Source organism: Hylobates moloch, unplaced genomic scaffold (genome assembly GCF_009828535.3).
Source record: "Hylobates moloch isolate HMO894 unplaced genomic scaffold, HMol_V3 SCAFFOLD_18, whole genome shotgun sequence".
NCBI lineage: Eukaryota > Metazoa > Chordata > Mammalia > Primates > Hylobatidae > Hylobates > Hylobates moloch.
The window spans coordinates 57,513,401-57,532,754 of NW_026652293.1; the positions used below are offsets into that span (position 1 = coordinate 57,513,401).

Here is a 19,354-nt window from a genome sequence, read left to right on the forward strand (position 1 = left end):
ACTTCATTTACAAAACCAGGCATAGGCTAAATAGGGGCATAGTTGGCCAACCCTAAGTACCGCATTGATATTCTCTTTATCTTCTCTCAGAACTAAGATGTTATAGAATGCTGGCTTACTCCTGTATACATTTCTCAAATCTTCTATCTAACACATGGAAGTTACACTTTTTACAGGAAGCTCATATTAGTATCAGCAGTTCACATATACTGACGCACAACTGTATGTGAGCATTGAGCAACCAACCATTCATAGAGATAATAATGAAAAAACAAAACATGTGGATAGTCTCTGCTCTTCTTTTTTATTTTTTATTTTTTTATTTTTTTAATATTTTTAGAAACGGGGTCTCACCATGTTGCCCAGGCTGTCTTGAACGCCTAGACTCAAGCAATCCACCCACCTCAGCCTCTGGCTGGAGTCTCAGCTTACTGCAATCTCTGCCTCCTGGGTTCAAGCGATTCTCCTGCCTCAGCCTCCCGAATAGCTGGGACTACAGGCACATGCCACCATGCCCAGCTAAGTTTTTTTGTATTTTTAATAGAGACGGGGTTTGACCGTGTTAGCCAGGATGGCCTCGATCTCCTGACCTCGTGATCCACCCGCCTTAGCTTCCCAAAGTGCTGGGATTACAGGTGTGAGCCACTGCGCCCGGCCCAGTCTCTGCTCTTAACTGTCCCTAGTAGCCCTGGTAAACCTTTTGTTCTTATTGAAACACAGTGGTCCCCCAAAATTAGGGTTTTTACAGTATAATTGACTACATAAGGCCATGAAGCTATATTTCCCTGAACAGACATAAAAATCTATATATTAGGCATTATTGGCTTGTATTTATTGTTCTGGGAAAGAAAATTGGTGGTGGTAAATTTTTTTATTCCTTTTTTGTGTGTGTAAATTTTTGTTTCCTTATAATTTCAAGTTTACACAAAAATTACAAGACTAGTACAAGGAGCTCCCATATAGCTTATTTGCAAATCCAGCAGTTATTTACCTTTCATCCTGTTTGCTTTTATTTTCTCTTTATAAATACATTTTGGCTGGGCACGGTGGCTCACGCCTGTAATCCCAGCACTTTGGGAGGCTGAGGCAGGCAGATCACAAGATCAAGAGATCGAGACCAGCCTGGCCAACATGGTGAAACCCCATCTCTACTAAAAATACAAAAATTAGCTGGGCAGGTGGCACACGCCTGTAGTCCCAGCCACTTGGGAGGCTGAGGTAGGAGAATCACTTGAACCCAGGAGGCGGAGGTTGCAGTGAGCCGACATTGCGCCACTGTACTCCAGCCTGGTGACAGAGTGAGACTTCGTCTGAAATAAATAAATACATACATACATTTTGGCCAGGCGTGGTGGCTCATGCCTGTAATTCTAATACTTTGGGAGGCTGAGACGGGCAAATGGCTTGAAGCCGCCAGGAGTTTGAGACCAACCTGGGCTGCAAAGTAAGACCCCTGTCTCTAAAAAAAAAATTAATTAGCTCGGTGTGGTGGCATGCACCTGTAGCCCCAGCTACTTGCTTGAGCCTGGGCAGTCAAGGCTGCAGTGAGCTATGATCATTCCATTGCACTCCAGCCTGGGTGACAGAGCAAGATCTTGTCTCAAGAAAATAAAATATAAATACTTTGTTTTCCTGAACCACTTGAAAATAAGTTGGAGACACTGTGCTCCTTAGTTCCTAAATATTTCATTGTATTTCCTAAAAGCTAGAATACTCTTACTTAACCACAGTACAGAGAGCAAAATCAGAAAATTGTAACACTGATGTAATACTGTTATGTAGTTGACAGTTCATATTCAAGTTTCATCACATATTCCAATAATACTCTTCCTAGCAATTTTTTTTGTTAATACAGAATGTAATCGAGAATCATGCATGGACTGTAATCTTATATCTGGAACAGTTCCCTAGGCTGTCTTTGTGTCACTTGATCTTCACATTTTTGAAGAACATAGGTCAGTTATTTTGAGGGATATGCTTCCATTTAAGTTTAATGCTTACAGAATGTTGTTTTTGTTTCTTTTAAAGTTGATTTTAACGTGGAGATACTCTTAAAAATCAAGATTAGTTGGGAACGTTTCTCCTTTTACTATGCTTGTCCCAAAATAAATATATACAGCCATGAGCCTTTAAAAAAAAAAAAAAGTCTGTTTTCATATTAAAGAGAATATAACAGGCTGGGCAGGATTGCTCATGCCTGTAATCCCAGCATTTTGGGAGGCTGAGGTGGGTGGATCACCTGAGGTCAAGAGTTCTAGACTGCCGGGCGCGGTGGCTCACGCTTGTAATCCCAGCACTTTGGGTGAGGTCAGAGTCAAGACCGGTGAACCCCATCTATAAAAAAAAAATACAAAATTAGCCGGGTGGTGGGGGACCTGTGTCCAGTCCTCGAGGGTGAGGCAGAAATGGGTGAACCGGAGGTTGCAGTGAGCCGATTACCATCATCCTGGCAACGAAGATCCATCTCAAAAAAAAAAAAAAAAAAAAAGATTCTAGACCACCTACCAAATGGTGAAACCCCATCTTATAAAATACAAAAATTACCAGGATGGTGACATGCCTGTAATTTCTATATCAGAAGGTGAGGAGGAAATTGTTGAACCTGGAGGTGAGTCACTGCACTCCAGCCTGGGCAACAGAGCGAGACTCCGTCTCAAAAAAAAAAAAAAAAAATTATTCTGAGAAATAAGAAAAGATACACCAGCCTGGCCAACATGGTGAAACCCTTTCTCTACTAAAAATGCAAAATTAGCCAAGTGTAGTGGCAAACACCTGTAGTCCCAGCTACTCAGGAGGCTGAGATAGGAGAATCGCTTGAACCTGGGAGGCGGAGGCTGCAGTGAGCCGAGATTGAGCCACTGCACTCCAGCCTGGGTGAGACATAGTGGGGAAAAAAAGATACAATTGGCTGGGTGCGGTGGCTCACGCCTGTAATCCCCGCACTTTGGGAGGCCAAGGTGGGCGGATCATGAGGTCAGGGGATCGAGACCATCCTGGCTAACAGGTGAAACCCTGTCTCTAATTAAAATACAAAAAATTAGCCAGGCATGGTGGCGGGCACCTGTAGTCCCAGCTACTCAGGAGGCTGAGGCAGGAGAATGGCGTGAACCTGGGAGGCGGAGCTTGCAGTCAGCCAAGACTGCGCCACTGCACTCTAGCCTGGGCGACAGAGCAAGACTCCGTCTCAAAAAAAAAAAAAGGAAGATACAATCATGCGTCATTTAGCAAAGAGGATCCATCCCAAGAAATGCATTGTTAGGTCACTTTGTCATGTGAACATCAGAGTGTATTTACACAAACCTAGATGGTTCTTACACACATAGGCTATATGGTATAGCCTATTGCTCCTGAACTACAAATCTATACAGCATGTTACTGTACTATTGTAGGCAATTTTAACACAATCATATTTGTATATCTAAACATAGAAAAGGTACAGTAAAAGGGTATTAAAAAATAGTACACCTGTATAGGGCACTTACGAATGAAACTCAGTTTCTCTGGGTAAGTCAGTGAGTGAGTGGTGAGTGAATGTGAAAGCCTAGGATATTACTGTACACTTCGTAAACACTGCATACTGAGGCTGTATTAATTTTTTTTTTTTTTTGATACTGGGTCTTGCTGAATCACCTAGGCTAGAGTGCAGTGGCATGACCACAGTTCATTGTAGTCGTGACCTCCCATACTCAAGATGATCCTCCCACCTCAACCTCCCGAGTACCTGGGACTACAGGCACATTAAAATTTTTTTTTCTTTTTTAATTTTTGGGGCCAGGCATGGTGGCTCACGCCTGTAATCCCAGCATTTTGGGAGGCCGAGGCAGGCGGATCACCTGAGGTCAGGAGTTCGAGACCAGCCTAGCCAACACGGCAAAACCCAGTCTCTGCTAAAAATGCAAAAATTAGCCAGGCGTGGTGGCGTGCACCTGTAGTCCCAGCTACTCAGGAGGCTGAGGCAGGAGAATCGCTTGAACCCAGGACGTAGAGGTTGCAGTGAGCTGAGATTGTGCCATTGCACTCCAGCTTGGGCGACAGAGCAAGACTCTGCCTCAAAAAAAAAAAATAGGGGGGCAGGCGTGGTGGCTCATGCCTGTAATCAATCCCAACACCTAGGCCAAGGTGGGAGGATCAGTTGAGCTCAGGAGTTCTTTAAGTTTTAACTTCTTGACTTTTTTATAATAACACTTAGCTTAAATGTCGTTTCGTTATAATATTGATGAGAAAAAAAAATCAGGCTGGGCTCATTGGCTCATGCCTGTGATCCCAGCACTCTGGGAGGCTGAGGCAAGTGGATCACCTGAGGTCAGGAGTTCAAGACCAGCCTGGCCAACGTGGTGAAACCCTGTCTCTACTAAAAATAAAAAAATTGCCAGGCACGGTGGCTCCCACCTGTAATCCTAGCACTTCAGGAGGCCAAGGCAGGTGGATTGCCTGTGTTAAGAGTTTGAACCAGCCTGGGCAACCTGGTGAAACCCTGTCTCTACTAAAAGTACAAAAAGTTAGCCAGGCATGGTGGTGTGCGCCCGTAATCCCAGCCACTCAGGAGGCTGAGGCACGAGAATCGCTTCAACTTGGGAGGCAGAGGTTGCAGTGAGCTGAGATTGTGCCACTGAACTCCAGCCTGGGGGACAGAAAGACACTCTGTCATAAATAAAAAGTTGTACCACTGAACTCCAGCCTGGGGACAGAAAGAGACTCTGAAATAAATAAGTAAGTAAATAACAGAATGAGAGTGTCTTAAATAAATAAGCAACCAAGCAAGCGTGTGGTGGTGCGGGCCTGTAGTCCCAGCTAATAAATACATATATTAGCCAGGTGCGGTGGTGCAGAACCCAGGAGATGGAGGTTGCAGTGAGCCAACATTGTGCCACTGCACTCCAGCCTGGGCAACAGAGTGAGACTCTGTCTCAAAAAAAAAAAAAGAAAAAGAGAAAAAAAAATCAGTTCCCGGCCAGGGCCACTGTCTGTTGAATTTGTGCATTCTCCATATATCTGCATGAGTTTTCTCTGGGCACTCTGATTTCCTCTGACATCTCAGAGCTGTGCCTCTTAGGTTCATTGACACGTCTTAGTGGTCCCAGTCTGAGTGAGTGTGGGTGTGAGGGTACCCTACAGTGAGATGGCATCCTGGCCAGGGTGGATAACCACCTGATGCCCTGAGCTGCCAGGATGGGCTCCAGCCATCTGCAACCCTGAACTAGAATAAGCAGATTGAAAAATGAATTAATAGGCCGGGCGTGGTTGCTCACGCCTGTAATCCCAGCACTTTGAGAGGCTGAGGCAGGCAGATCATGAGGTCTGGAGATCAAGACCATCCTAGCTAACACGGTGAAACCCCATTTCTACTGAAAATTCAAAAAATAAATAAATAAATTAGCCAGGCGTGATAGCGGCCACCTGTAGTCCCAGCTACTTGGGAGGCTGAGGCAGGAGAATAGCGTGAACCCGGGAGGCGGAGCTTGCAGTGAGCCGAGATCGCACCACTGCACTCCAGCCTGGGTGACAGAGCAAGACTCCATCTCAAAAAAAATGAATGAATAGCCAGGCGTGGTGGCTCACACCGTAATCCCAGCACTTTGGGAGGCTGAAGTGGGTGGATCACTTGAGGTAAGGAATTTGAGACCAGCCTGGCCAGTAGAGACAGTGAAACCCCATCTCTACTAAAAATACAAAATTTAGCCAGGCATGGTGGCATGCACCTGTAATCCCAGCTACTCGGGAGGTTGAAGCACAAGAACCACTTGAACCCAGAGATGGAGGTTGCAGTGAGCTGAGGTTGCACCACTGTACTCCAGCCTGGGAAACAGAATGAAACTGTGTCTCAAAAAAAAAAAGGAATGAATGAATGAACCAGGTGTGGTGGTTCACGCTTGTAATCCCAGGACTTTGGGAGGCCAAGATGGGAGGATCACTTGAGACCAGGGGTTCAAGACCAGCCTGAGCAACATAGGGAGACTTCGTCTCTACAGAAAAAAAAAATTAGCCAGGCATGGTGGCACACACCTATGGTCACAGCTACACAGGAGACTGAAGTGAGAGGATCGCTTTAGCCCAGGAGGTCAGGGCTGCAGCGAGATGTGGTCATGCCACTGCACTCCAGCCTGGGCAACAGGGCGAAGACCCTGTCTCAAAACAAAAAAGGCCAGACACAGTGACTCACACCTGTAATTTCAGCACTTTGGGAGGCGGAGGTGTGCAGATCACGAGGTCAAGAGATCAGGACCATCCTGGCTAACATGGTGAAACCCCACCTGTACTAAAAATACCAAAATTAGCTGGGCGTGGGGGTGTGTGCCTGTAGTCCCAGCTACTTGGGAGGCTGAGGCAGGAGACTCATTTGATCCGGGAGATGGGGGTTGCAGTGAGCCGAGATCGCGCCACCACTGCACTCTAGCCTGGTGACAGAGCAAGACGCCATCTCAAAAAATAAATAAATAAATAAAAAGCCCTCCTATTTGTTATTGTTTGTTTCTGAACTGTATGTTGGTAGGAGGTGCTCCTTAAAATTTTTGCTTTACAAACATTGTATTCCCTGATGTAACCCAATACCATGATGACTGCCATAGCTCACTGATTGACCAAAAATTGGACACATTATCTTACTTGTTTTTATTAATCTTTCTTAAATGTATATACAGTTCACATTTATTTCAGTGTTTGATATTAGAAGTGTTTTAGGGGCTGGGCGTGGTGGCTCACACCTATAATCCCAGCACTTTGGGAGGCTGAGTTGAGTGGATCGCTTGAGGTCAGGTGTTCGAGACCAGCCTGGCCAACATGGTGAAACCCCATCTCTACTAAAAAAAAAAAAAAATACTAAAATTAGCCGGGCGTGATGGCGGGCATCTATAGTTCCAGCTACTCGGAGGCTGAGGCAGGAGAATCACTTGAACCAGGGAGGAAGAGGTTTCAGTGAGCTGAGATCGCACCACTGCACTCCAGCCTGGGCAACAGAGCGAGACTACATCTCAAAAAAAAAAAAAAGAAATGTTTTAGGTCTTTATTTAGAGGTTTGGTGGTTTTTGTGACCAGAAATATGCCTTAGGAACTTAACACTTGTTTATATTAATTAGCCTATGATAAAATTGGTTTCATTACATGTCATTTCACTTAAAGTCAGGATTTTCAAGAACCTATCAACATTAAAATGAGGACTTCTGTATAATATAGTAAATACTAGGCGATGGGAATTTTTCAACTCCATTATAATCTTACAGGATGACCCTCATATATGGTTTGTCATAGACCATAACATCATGATGCAGCACATAACCGTATTCAAACAAACATGCCATATAAAGAATATTCGGCCCGGCCTGGTGGCTCATGCCTGTAATCCCAGCACTTTGGAAGGCTGATGCGGGCAGATTACCTGAGGTCACGAGTTTGAGACCAGCCTGGCCAACATGGTGAAACCCCATCTCTACTAAAAGTACAAAAATTATCCGGGCATGGTCCAGGCACGGTGACTCACGCCTGTAATCCCAGCACTTGGAAGGCCAAGGCAGGTGGATCACCTGAGGTCAGGAGTTTGAGACCAGCCTGACCAACATGGAGAAACCCCGTCTCTACTAAAAATACAAAATTGGCCAAGTGTGGTGGTGCAAGCCTGTAATCCCAGCTACTCAGGAGGCTGAGGCAGGAGAACTGCTTGTACCCGGGAGGTGTAGGTTGCAATGAGCCGAGATTGTGCCATTGCCCTCCAGCCTGGGCAACAATAGCGAAACTCTCTCAAAAAAAAAAAAAATTGTCCGGGCGTGGTGGCACGCGCCTGTAGTCCCAGCTACTCAGGAGGCTGAGGCAGGAGGATCACTTGAACCTGGGAAGTGAAGGTTGCAGTGAGCCGAGATCACACCATCACACTCCAGCCTGGGCAATAGAGTGAGACTCTGTCTCCAAAAAAAAAAAAAAATTAAAAAGAATATTCAGAAAATTTTAGATGCACTTAAGTTTTTAAAATATAGAGGAATTTTTTTTTCAAAAAAATAAAGGGTAGAAGGGAAAGTTAAGGAAATCTCAAGTACAACAAAAAGACAAAGATGAAAAATGAGAAAAAAATGAGAATTTATGAGGTTCAGTATTCTAGCAGGAGCTTTGTTTGCTAAACAGTAGATTAAAAAAGATTATTTCTCACCCACAATAGTCTAAAGGCCTAAATGATATTCATTGTATATAATTTGTTACTGTACCGTTTTAGACATAAGCATGGTACTTCTACTGTGTGTTAGAAATGTGATGGTGTACTTTTTAATTTTCGTAGAGACTGTTTCTAGCTATGTTGCTCTTGAACTCCTGCCTCCCTTGGCCTCTCAATGTGCTGAGATTACAGGCATAAGCCACCAGCCACAGCCTGTACTGTACTTTTATAAAACTAAATTTTTTTTTTTTTTTGGAGACTGAGTCTTGCTGTGTCGCCCAGGCTGGAGTGCAGTGGCACAATCTGGGCTCACTGCAACCTCTGCCTCCCGGGTTCAAGCAATTCTTCTGCCTCAGCCTCTGGAGTCGCTGGGACTGTAGGCACGTGCCACCATGCACAGCTAATTTTTGTATTTTTAGTAGAGACGGGGTTTCACCATATTGGCCAGGCTGGTATCGAACTCCTGACCTTATGATCCGCTCTCCTTGGCCTCCCAAAGTGCTGGGATTACAGGCGTGAGCCACTGCGCCTGGCCAAAAATATTTTTTATAACTTGTAGTCAGCTCTGTATTCATGGGTTTCACATTCATGGATTCAACCAACCGTGGATAGAAAATATTTAGTGAGACTCTGTCAAAAAAAAAAAAAAAAGAAAATATTTAGAGAAGAAAAACAATTGCCGGGCACGGTGGCTCACGCCTATAATCCCAGCACTTTGGGAGGCCGAGGCAGGCGGATCACGAGGTCAAGAGTTCAAGACCAGCCTGACCAATATGGTGAAACCGCATCTCTACTAAAAATACAAAAATTAGCTGGGCGTGGTGGCAAGCGCCTGTAGTCCCAGCTACTCAGGAGGCTGAGGCAGGAGACTCACTTGAACCCAGGAGGCAGAGGTTGCGGTGAGCCGAGATCATGCCACTGCACTCCAGCCTGGGCGACAGAGCGAGACTGTCAAAAAAAAAAAAAAGAGAGAAGAAAAACAATTTTTAAAACCACAGCTATTTTTAAAATATGAATTTTAAAATAGTACAATAGGCCGGGCGCGGTGGCTCACGCTTGTAATCCCAGCACTTTGGGAGGCCGAGGCGGGCGGATCACGAGGTCAGGAGATCGAGACCATGGTGAAACCCCGTCTCTACTAAACACAAAAAAAATTAGCCGGGCGTGGTGGCGGGCGCCTGTAGTCCCAGCCACTCGGAGAGGCTGAGGCAGGAGAATGGCGTGAACCCGGAAGGCGGAGCTTGCAGTGAGCTGAGATCGTACCACTGCACTTCAGCCAGGGTGACAGAGCGAGACTCCGTCTCAAAAAATAAAATAAAATAAAATAGTACAATATAACTACTATTTACAAAGCTTTGACATGGTATTAGGTAGTATAGGTAATCTAGAGGTGATCTAGGTTATATGCAAATACTATGCCATTTTATATAAAGGACTTGAGCACACACACATTTTGGCAATATGGGTCCTGGACCCAAACCCCTGAGGATGTGGAGGGACTGACTGTTTTATTTCTTACAGCCTGGGTAAGGTTCAACATGTGGTATATATCGTTGGAAAGGTGTAGAAACAGCCATTAAGAGTTTAAGTGACCTTCCTAAGGCCTGTGGTTTTCCACTAGACCTCAAGACTCATACCATTACATTCTTGTTAATGTAATTTGCAAAAAGAAAAAATCTACTCAGAAAATGAACTATTTTGAAAATTTGTTAAATACCTTGCTTTCTTTTTTTTTTTTTTTTTTTTGAGACGGAGTCTCGCTCTGTCGCCCAGGCTGGAGTGCAGTGGCGCAATCTCGGCTCACTGCAAGCTCCGCCTCCCGGGTTCACGCCATTCTCCTGCCTCAGCCTCTCTGAGTAGCTGGGACTACAGGCACCCGCCACCACGCCCGGCTAATTTTTTTGTATTTTTAGTAGAGACGGGGTTTCACCGTGGTCTCGATCTCCTGACCTCGTGATCCGCCCGCCTCGGCCTCCCAAAGTGCTGGGATTACAAGCGTGAGCCACCGCGCCCGGCCAATACCTTGCTTTCTTAATATATGCCTCTAAAGCCATGGCAGCCACTTAAAACTCTGAATGGTAGAAGCAGTATGGTTCTCACACACATACTTTGCTTCACCTTATCCTCTGCTTAAAGCTTTTGGACAAAGAAAAGAAACTATTTTGAATTTTATTGAAAACATAGATTATCCCATTTGACTAAAATAATCTCTATACAGTAAGATTTTTAAATGTTCTTTTTTAATGGAAGACTGGGGCAAATGGAAAGAGTGAACTTGCTTTTACACTATATTTAGAAGACTACAGTAAAGATAATATTTCACAAATTATAGATGTGTTTTCACATTACTCTTAATGGCAAAACCACAGTTACTTTGGAACCGACCTAATAATTTACTGTCAGTTAGCAATCCCTGTAGGATATTTTGATATGAAAGTTATTCTGAAGAATAAGCCTCATGGAAAAGGACTGATTGTATAATATATGTTAAGAAATGGCCAGGCGCGGTGGCTCACACCTGCAATCCCAGCACTTTGGGAGGCCGAGGCAGGTGGATCATGAGGTCAGGAGATCGAGACCATCCTGCCTAACACGGTGAAACCCTGTCTCTACTAAAAATACAAAAAAGAAAAAAAGTGGCCGGGTGTGGTGGCAGGCGCCTGTAGTCCCAGCTACTCAGGAGGCTGAAGCAGGAGAATGGTGTGAACCCGGGAGGCAGAGCTTGCAGTGAGCCAGGATCGCGCCGCTGCACTCCAGCCTGGGTGACAGAGCGAGACTCCGTCTCAAAAAAAGAAAAAAAAAAAAGAAAAGAAAAGAAACACCCTAGAATAAATGCTTGGTACGTGATATTACTGCATAACTACTGTATAAATGTTGACTTGCTATCCTATCACCTATCCATCCACATCATCCCTGTGCTCAACTCCACACTGTTTAGCCAGGTGTACCTTCCTCCTGCTCTAACTTCCCTTACCTGTTGAAATTTTACTTACTCCTCATTACCACGTCCTTCATTAGACCTACCCAGTTGTCTCAAGCGGATCTTAATCTCTACTCTGTTTTCACACAGCACTTTGCCTATACATTGAACTTATTACAGTCTGAGTTTTGCTTTGCTGTTTATGGGTCTTTCATGGAGTCATCTTTCACTGGATAGGATCTGTGTCCTATTCATGCCTATACCATTACAACAGTCCTATTCTAGCTCAAATACACTATAAATATTCTTCTGTCTACCAGTATTTATATACATAGAATATCTAGAGGTATATTAATAAGGCCGTGGGTATTTTATTATATAAGTACTATTTTAAGTATTATGTATTTTTACAAGTCCGTCTCAATAGAAATCTTGTTTACTATGACCTTTGTGTTCAAAACATAATCATCTGACTTCTGAAAAACTATATAATCTTTTTTTTTTTTTTTTTGAGACAGTCTTGCCCCGTCACCTGGGCTGATCACAGCTCATGGGACTATAGGCATATGCACAGCTAATTTTTTAATTTTTTTGTAGAGACAGAGCTCACAGTGTTGCCCAGGCTGGTCTCAAACTCCTGTCCCCAGACAATCTTCCCACCTCGGCCTCCCAAAGTGCTGGCACCATAGGTATGAGCCACCACGCCCGGCCAAAAATCAAATTCTTATGTTGAATTAACCCTGTCATTTGCCCTTAAACAGTTTTGTTTAGATGTATCAATTAATATTAAACAATTAATATACTTAACCGTCTTTACCCCTTATTTACTATCTGCCATGTGCCAGATGCTGCTAGGCTCTGGGGATCTGACAGTGAAACATGGTATGATCTCTTCTGTCATAGAGTTTACTGCATTATAGGGAAGATAGAAATTAACAAAAAGATGTACTTACAAATTGTAATGTGTGTTCTGGAGGGGAATAAAGGGTTGGATGAAGATGTTAACATGATTTAAACTGGAGGAGGGTTCAGAAAAGACTTCTGAGAAAGTACAGTGTTACTGTGACCTCATGTATAACTAAGGAATTTGAAGTGAGGGAGATACACAGGGACAGCATTCCAGGAAAGGGATCAGAATGTGCAAAAGCCTTGGGGCAAAAAGGTGGGGGACTTGATTTAGTTCAAAGGGCTGATGGCCAGTTTGTATCTATAGATGCAACATATTAGCCTTTGGGGACAACATTTAAAAATTATGGAAGGCCAGGCGCAGTGGCTTATGCCTGTAATCCCAGCACTTTGGGAGGCCAAGGCAGGCAAATCACCTGAGGTCAGGAGTTTGAGACCAGCCTGTCTCTACTAAAAATACAAAAATTAGCTGGGCGTGGTGGTGGGTGCCTGTAATCCCAGCTACTTGGGAGGCTGAGGCAGGAGAATCGCTTGAACCCAGGAGGCAGAGATTACAGTGAACCAATACCATGTCATTTCCAGCCTGGGCAACAAGAGCGAAACTCCGTCTCAAAAATTATGGAGTACTGTGGTACTTTTCCTATATATAACCCATATGTAAAACTTTGATAAACACAAAACTGCTATGGGTCAATTAATATCCTAGCACTATACATAAAATATCAGTCAGTATGAAGGACCCTTTGAATACTGGTTTTCTACTTTGGCTTATATTTTTAATTTTATTAACTATTTCTTAATTATGTATAAATATTATATAACTTTTAAAGCTTTGAGCAGCTAGCTTCAACAAATATTTTCTCTTTGGAGATATACATGTATATATAAAATTTGTCTATTTCTAGTCCTTGAACTCCTTGAACAAGCCAAGCTGACACTGACCTTGGGGCCACTGTCATTACTATTTCTACCTGAATGACTTTTCTCCCCTTATCTTCAATTGATCAGTTCTTCCTCATCCTTCAGTCTTACCTTACAAATGGCAAAGAATCCTTTCCCAACCACCCATCTCATGTTATTCCTGCCTTTCCTGGTAGAAACTGTCACATTACCCTCTTTTTTCCATGTGGCACTCCTTTAAATTATTTTTCTGTTTAGCTTCATGAGAATGATAATCTTGTCATCCTTATTTACTGTTTTTTTACTCCAGTACTTTGAAAAGTGACAAGTACATAGTAAGAACTCAATTAATACTTGAATAATGTTTATCTTCAAGTTATGATAGGCTTACATAATTAAATTGTAAGTCCAAGGGAAAGTACTCCATTTTTCATTTCCTTATATATATAGTTCCTAACATAGTAATTCAGTAAGTTTTTATTGGGGAAAGGGGTTATCTTCTTCTAAAGTGAGCTCATAATATAGTAATATTGCCAGAAATAAATGTGTTTTCTCTTTTGGCAATCAGCCATCATCCAAAATTCCTCTCCTGAACTCCCATCCTGTATCTCAAGCCACCTGCTAGCAAATATCACCTACATGTCCCATGTGATGCAAAATCACACATCTCATCTCCCATCGCATCTGCCTGCGTACACCACCTCCGCCCAAGCCATTTCCTGTTCAGTTCTCCAGGCCCACAAATCTGGCCTCTTCTATGATGTCTTCTCAGGCTTATGATAAGGACACATCCTAAGGTTATATTTTGCTGACATTTATTAAGCACACATCATGCTCCATTAACAATGATCATCATGTTATGCTGAGAGTCTAGAAAATGTGAAGGGCTATGAATTTGTCCTGATACTATTCTGCAAGATTGTTTCTCTGGCTATGCTCAGCAGCCTAAGTAAGTAAAAGAGAAGGGAAGGTGGATTATAAGATTGATCCAGAGTTGGGAACAAGCTAGATAAATGCAGTGGGAGGAATATGTGGGATGCCAGGTTGTTTGAGATTTTGGTGACAGAATGGTTTGGTTGATTAACCCTCAGTTCTTATGAGGTAAGGGCCCATAGATGTCATCCAGATTGAGGTCTTTAGAATAGGAATTTTAGGTCGGGCATAGTGGCTCACACCTGTAATCCCAGCACTTTGGGAGGCCAAGGAGGGTGGATCACCCGAAGTTAGGAGTTCAAGACCAGCCTGGCCAACATGGTGAAACCCCATCTCTACTAAAAATACAAAATTAGCCAGGTGTGGTGGCACATGTCTGTAATCCCAGCTACTTGGGAGGCTGAGGCAGGGTAATCACTTGAACCCTGTGGTTGGAGGTGACAGTGAGCCAGGATTGTGCCAGTGCACTCCAGCCTGGACAACACAGTGAGACTCCATCTTAAAAACAAAAAAGGAATTTTATCTTCAGGTCTGTACTGAAGCCACGGGGAAGAATTAAGGATAACCTCACCGGGATGAAAGCTAATATCATAAATGCCTAAGAAAGGTTCACTTACCATTCCAGCAAGAGAGTTAGGTGTTCTCCCCATTACAATTATCACTAAAACAAAAAAGGATCTTCTGCTACCTTTTGGTGATGACAAGGAAGTGACAAGACTTCATTCCAATCCATAACAAGTCTCAGAAATAAAACTTAAAGGGATAGAGCACATGGGGGCAGTATTAAAAAGAGCAGAGAAATCACGCTGAGTCCCTGCAGCTTAGGGGAACAGATTCAGGTTTGGAGGATTAATAAAATGGGTTTGGGCAATCTCCAACCCTACCCCAGCTCCCATACAGGATTTAATTTCTTAGTTTAGTCCTCTAGTGTCTATAGCAATTTGTACACCTGTTTGTGTCACTTATGTACACACATATCTCCCCAGTTAACTGTGATTTCCTTCAGGGTTAGAAGCTTTATTTTATTCATCCTGATTCCTCAGTCCCAACATAGTACCTGATACATAAAAGGTGCTTTATAAATGCAAGTATAAAGTATTGTAACAGGCTGGGCACAGTGGTTCACACCTGTAATCCTTGCACTTTGGGAGGCCGAGGTGGGTGGATCCTGAGGTCAAGAGTTTGAGACCAACCTGGACAACATGATGAAACCCATCTCTACTAAAAATACAAAAAATTAGCCACGCGTGATGGTGGGCGACTGTAATCCCAGCTACTTAGGAGGCTGAGGCAGAGAACTGCTTGAACCCAAGAGGCAGAGGTTGCAATGAGCTGAGATCGCACCACTGCACTCCAGCTTGGGCAACGAGCGAAACTCCATCTCAAAAAAAAAAAAAAAAAGTACTGTAGCAAGCCCAAAAGCTATGTGTTGCAAATAGCAATATTCATCAGTGGCCAGTACATCACTTAAGTCACCCTACAGGTCTTTACCGGAATTGCAAAACAAGCAGTTACTTCTCTGCCTGTTTAGCTATTTTCTTTATTAAAAAAGAAAAATCTAAAGTGCTAATGAGAATTCATTATTTTAGGTGATTGATGAGATTTATCGTGTGTTGAGATATGTCAATTCTACCAGAGCCCCTCAACGAGCTCATGAAGTACTTCAAGAATTAAGGGATATATCCTCTATGGCAATGGAGTACTTTGATGAAAAGATCGTTCCAATTTTAAAGAGGAAATTACCAGGATCAGATGTTTCTGGAAGACTCATGGGCTCTCCTCCAGGTATCTCTACTTTATAATCATGTTTGTACATAGTTTTGTAACTTGCTTCCGGTTTTTTTCCACTTAACCAAGTGTCTTGAACTTTTCTGTGTTAGTAGTTGTTTATTGGCAGCATCATTTTTAATGAGATTTGATTATCAACTATAACTTATACAACCAATCCACTAGTTAGGCTCATTTCTTGTTTCTAGCTTTTCAGTACTTATACTCTGAAGAACAATCTGAGCGGTCTTGTGACTAAATCTTTGCACATATCCTTATTGACTTACAGTAAACTTACTAGAAATAGAATAGCTGGGCCCGGCCAGGCGCAGTGGATCACACCTGTAATCCCAGCACTTTGGGAGGCCAAGGTGGGTGGATCACCTGAGGTCAGTAGTTCAAGACCACCCTGGCCAACATGGTGAAACCCCATATCTACTAAAAATACAAAAATTTGCTGGGCATGGTGGCGCACACCTGTAATCCCAGCTACTCTGGAGGCTGAGGCAGGAGAACCGCTTGAACCCCGGAGGCAGAGGTTGCAGCGAGCCAGATTCATGCCATTGCACTCCAGCCTGAGCAACAAGAGCGAAACTCCATCTCAAAAAAAAAAAAAAAAAGAAATAGGATTGCTGGACCAGGCACAGTGGCCCACACCTGTGGTCCCAGCAGTTTGGGAGACTGAGGCGGGAGGATCGTTTCAGCCCAGGAGTTCAAGGTGAAAAGTTACATACAGATGCTCCTTAATTTACGATGGGGTTACATCCTGATAAACCCATCATAAGTAGAAAATATTGTAAGTCAAAAAATGCACTTAATACACGAATCTACCAAACATCATAGCTTAGCCTAACCTACCTTAAACATGCTCAGAACACTTCCTTAGCTTACAGTTGGGCAAAATTATCTAGCAAAGCTATTTTATAATAAAGCATCCTTGTGTAATTTACTGAATTCATTTTCTGTTGTACTGAAAGTGAAAAACGGAATGGTTCTGTGGATACCTGAAGTACAGTTTCTACTAAATGTCTATCACTTCCATACCATCCTAAAGTCAAAAAATCATTAAGTTGGCTGGGCGCGGTGGCTCACGCCTGTAATCCCAGAACTTTGGGAGGCCGAGGTGGGTGGATCACCTAAGGTCAGGAGTTCAAGACCAGCCTGGCCAACATGGTAAAACCCTGTCTCTTACTAAAAAATACCAAAAAATTGGCCAGGCACGGTGGCTCACGCCTGTAATCCCAGCACTTTGGGAGGCCGAGGCGGGTGAATTACAAGGTCAGGAGATCAAGACCATCCTGGCTAACATGGTGAAACCCCATCTCTACTAAAAACACAAAAAATTAGCTAGGCGCGGTGGCAGGTGTCTGTAGTTCCAGCTACTTGGGAGGCTGAGGCAGGAGAATGGCGTGAACCCAGGAAGCGGAGCTTGCAATGAGCCGAGATCACGCCACTGCACTCCAGCCTGGGTGACAGTGCAAGACTCCATCTCAAAAAAAAAAAAATTAGCCAGGTGTGGTGGCGCATGTCTGTAGTCCCAGCTACTAGGGAGGCTGAGGCATGAGAATCACTTGAACCCAAGAGGCGGAGGTTGCGGTGGGCCAAGATCACGCCACTGCACTCCAGCCTGGGTGACAGAATGAGACTCTATCTCAAAAAAAAAAAAAAAACATTAAGTTAAACCATTGTAATTTGAGAACCATCTATTTTTTTTTATGTTTCTGATGAATTAATATTCATTTTTTAAAAAACAAATATACCAGATAAAATGCCAAAAACTCTTCAGGGAAATATTTGGTGAATTATTTCAGCCCCCAAAGTGTCTGCCTGCTGCTTTATTTTTTTTTATTATTATTTTTTTGAGATGGAATCTCACTCTGTCGCCCAGGCTGGAATGCAATGGCGTGATACCTCTGCTCACTGCAACCTCCGCCTCCCAGGTTCAAGCAATTCTCCTGCCTCAGCCTCCTGAGTAGCTGGGATTACAGGCACGTGCCACCACACCCGGCTAATTTTTGTATTTTTTAGTAGAAACGGGGTTTCACCATGTTGTTCAGGCTGGTCTTGAACTCCTGACCTCGTGATCCGCCCGCCTGGGCCTTCCAAAGTGCTGGGATTACAGGCATAAGCCACCATGCAGGGCTGCTACTTTAAAAGAGAGGGTTCATAAGGCTACTTTGAACAGTATCACTTCATCTGTGCTAAATAACTGTTTTTGCAAAAGTATATTGGCTCCTAGAGATTTGTGCCTTTATCTACTGAAAGACTAAATTATTTAGTATCCCCAACTCTGGCAAGTACTTTAAATTAGGAAAGAATTTAGTAAAACTTTTTGTTTTGTTCAGATTAGTTAGCTCCCTGTAGTACTCAGTGAGGCAACCGAGTGGCTTTCTGTAATTGAGTAATAAAGCCTACACATCTCAGCATTAATGTATGTTATTTATTGAGTACCTATTATGTGCACAGCACTGTACTGTGTCCTGTGGAGACTAAAAAGAAGTGTAATACGTGGTGTCTGCTCTCAAGGATCTTACTATTTCAAAAGGTAAGATACACCCAGACTTGAAGTTAAATTATCATAGGCAAAACAAATAAGGCAATGTCCAATTAAATGTCAAATGAGAGTGGAGAAACAATTTTAAGGTAGATAAGATCAGTGTTGGCTGGTCTGATGGAAACATCGCAGGAAGTAATGATTGATTTAAGCCTTGGTGAATAAGTAGAAGTTGGATATGGATAAGCAGAGAGGGAAAGAAGAATGCATCCATAAAGGAAATACAGTTATTTAGATGTGCAAGGAGAAGATTAACATGATGGATTTAGGACATGAATGGACCCATCTGGTTCTTTTAGAAAACCTTCAGTAGATTAGTTTAAAAGAAAGTAGGTTCTTTGTTTAAAATAGTTATTTTTATGCTTGTGTTACATTCTAATTACTCCTAAAAGAATAGGTCCAAGGCCTTCCTACACCATGTCAGGAATTCTCTGTGGTCATAATGTATGATGTAACCCACTCTTTAATGGAGTCCCTATCATTTGGCTAAAGTTGAAGCCTTTGCATATAACTTAAGTGCAGAGTGAACTTAAGAACACGATACAGGTTGAGTATCCCTTATCCAAATTTCTTAGGACCAGAAGTGTTTCAGATTTCAGCTTTTTTTCAGATTTTGGAATATTTGCATTACACTTACTGGCTGCACAATCTCTTATCCACATACCCACAATCCAGAATGCTCCAATGAGCGTTTCCTTGAGCATCATGTTGGTGCTCAAGAAGTTTCAGATTTTGGATTTCAGATTTCTGGATTAGAAACGTGCAACCTGTAGGTGTGTACTTCTAACTTGAAAGTTTATGTTTGTTATGTGAATTAGATAGAAAATAATTATTTTCTGGCCAGGTGCAGTGGCTCACGCCTGTAATCCCAGCACTTTGGGAGGCCGAGGCGGACGGATCACGAGGTCAGGAGATCCACACCATCCTGGCTAACATGGTGAAACCCCGTCTCTACTAAAAATACAAAAAGAAATTAGCCGGGCGTGGTGGCGGGCGCCTGTAGTCCCTGCTACTCAGGAGGCTGAGGCAAGAGAATGGCGTGAACCCGGGAGGCGGAGCTTGCAGTGAGCTGAGATCACGCCACTGCACTCCACCCTGGGCGACAGAGTGAGACTCTGTCTCAAAAAAAAAAAAAATTATTATTTTCTAATTTTACTGCTTGTATTTTGTTACTAGGTTCTAAAAATATTGTACAATATTTTAAATTCAAGTTTATGCCATTAAATGCCTTTCTCTG

The 19,354-nt window shown here is 43.1% G+C and overlaps 1 protein-coding gene across 1 annotated transcript in view; it reads left to right on the forward strand.

Annotated features, from left to right (window-relative positions):
- The window catches only part of FBXO28 (F-box protein 28), a 47,807-nt gene that overhangs the window by 21,009 nt on the left and 7,444 nt on the right, over positions 1-19,354 (forward strand). Inside the window, exon 4 of the mRNA XM_032136699.2 lies at positions 15,386-15,581. Within this exon, the coding sequence (XP_031992590.1) occupies positions 15,386-15,581 (196 nt within the window). The remainder of the gene's footprint in view (positions 1-15,385; positions 15,582-19,354) is intronic.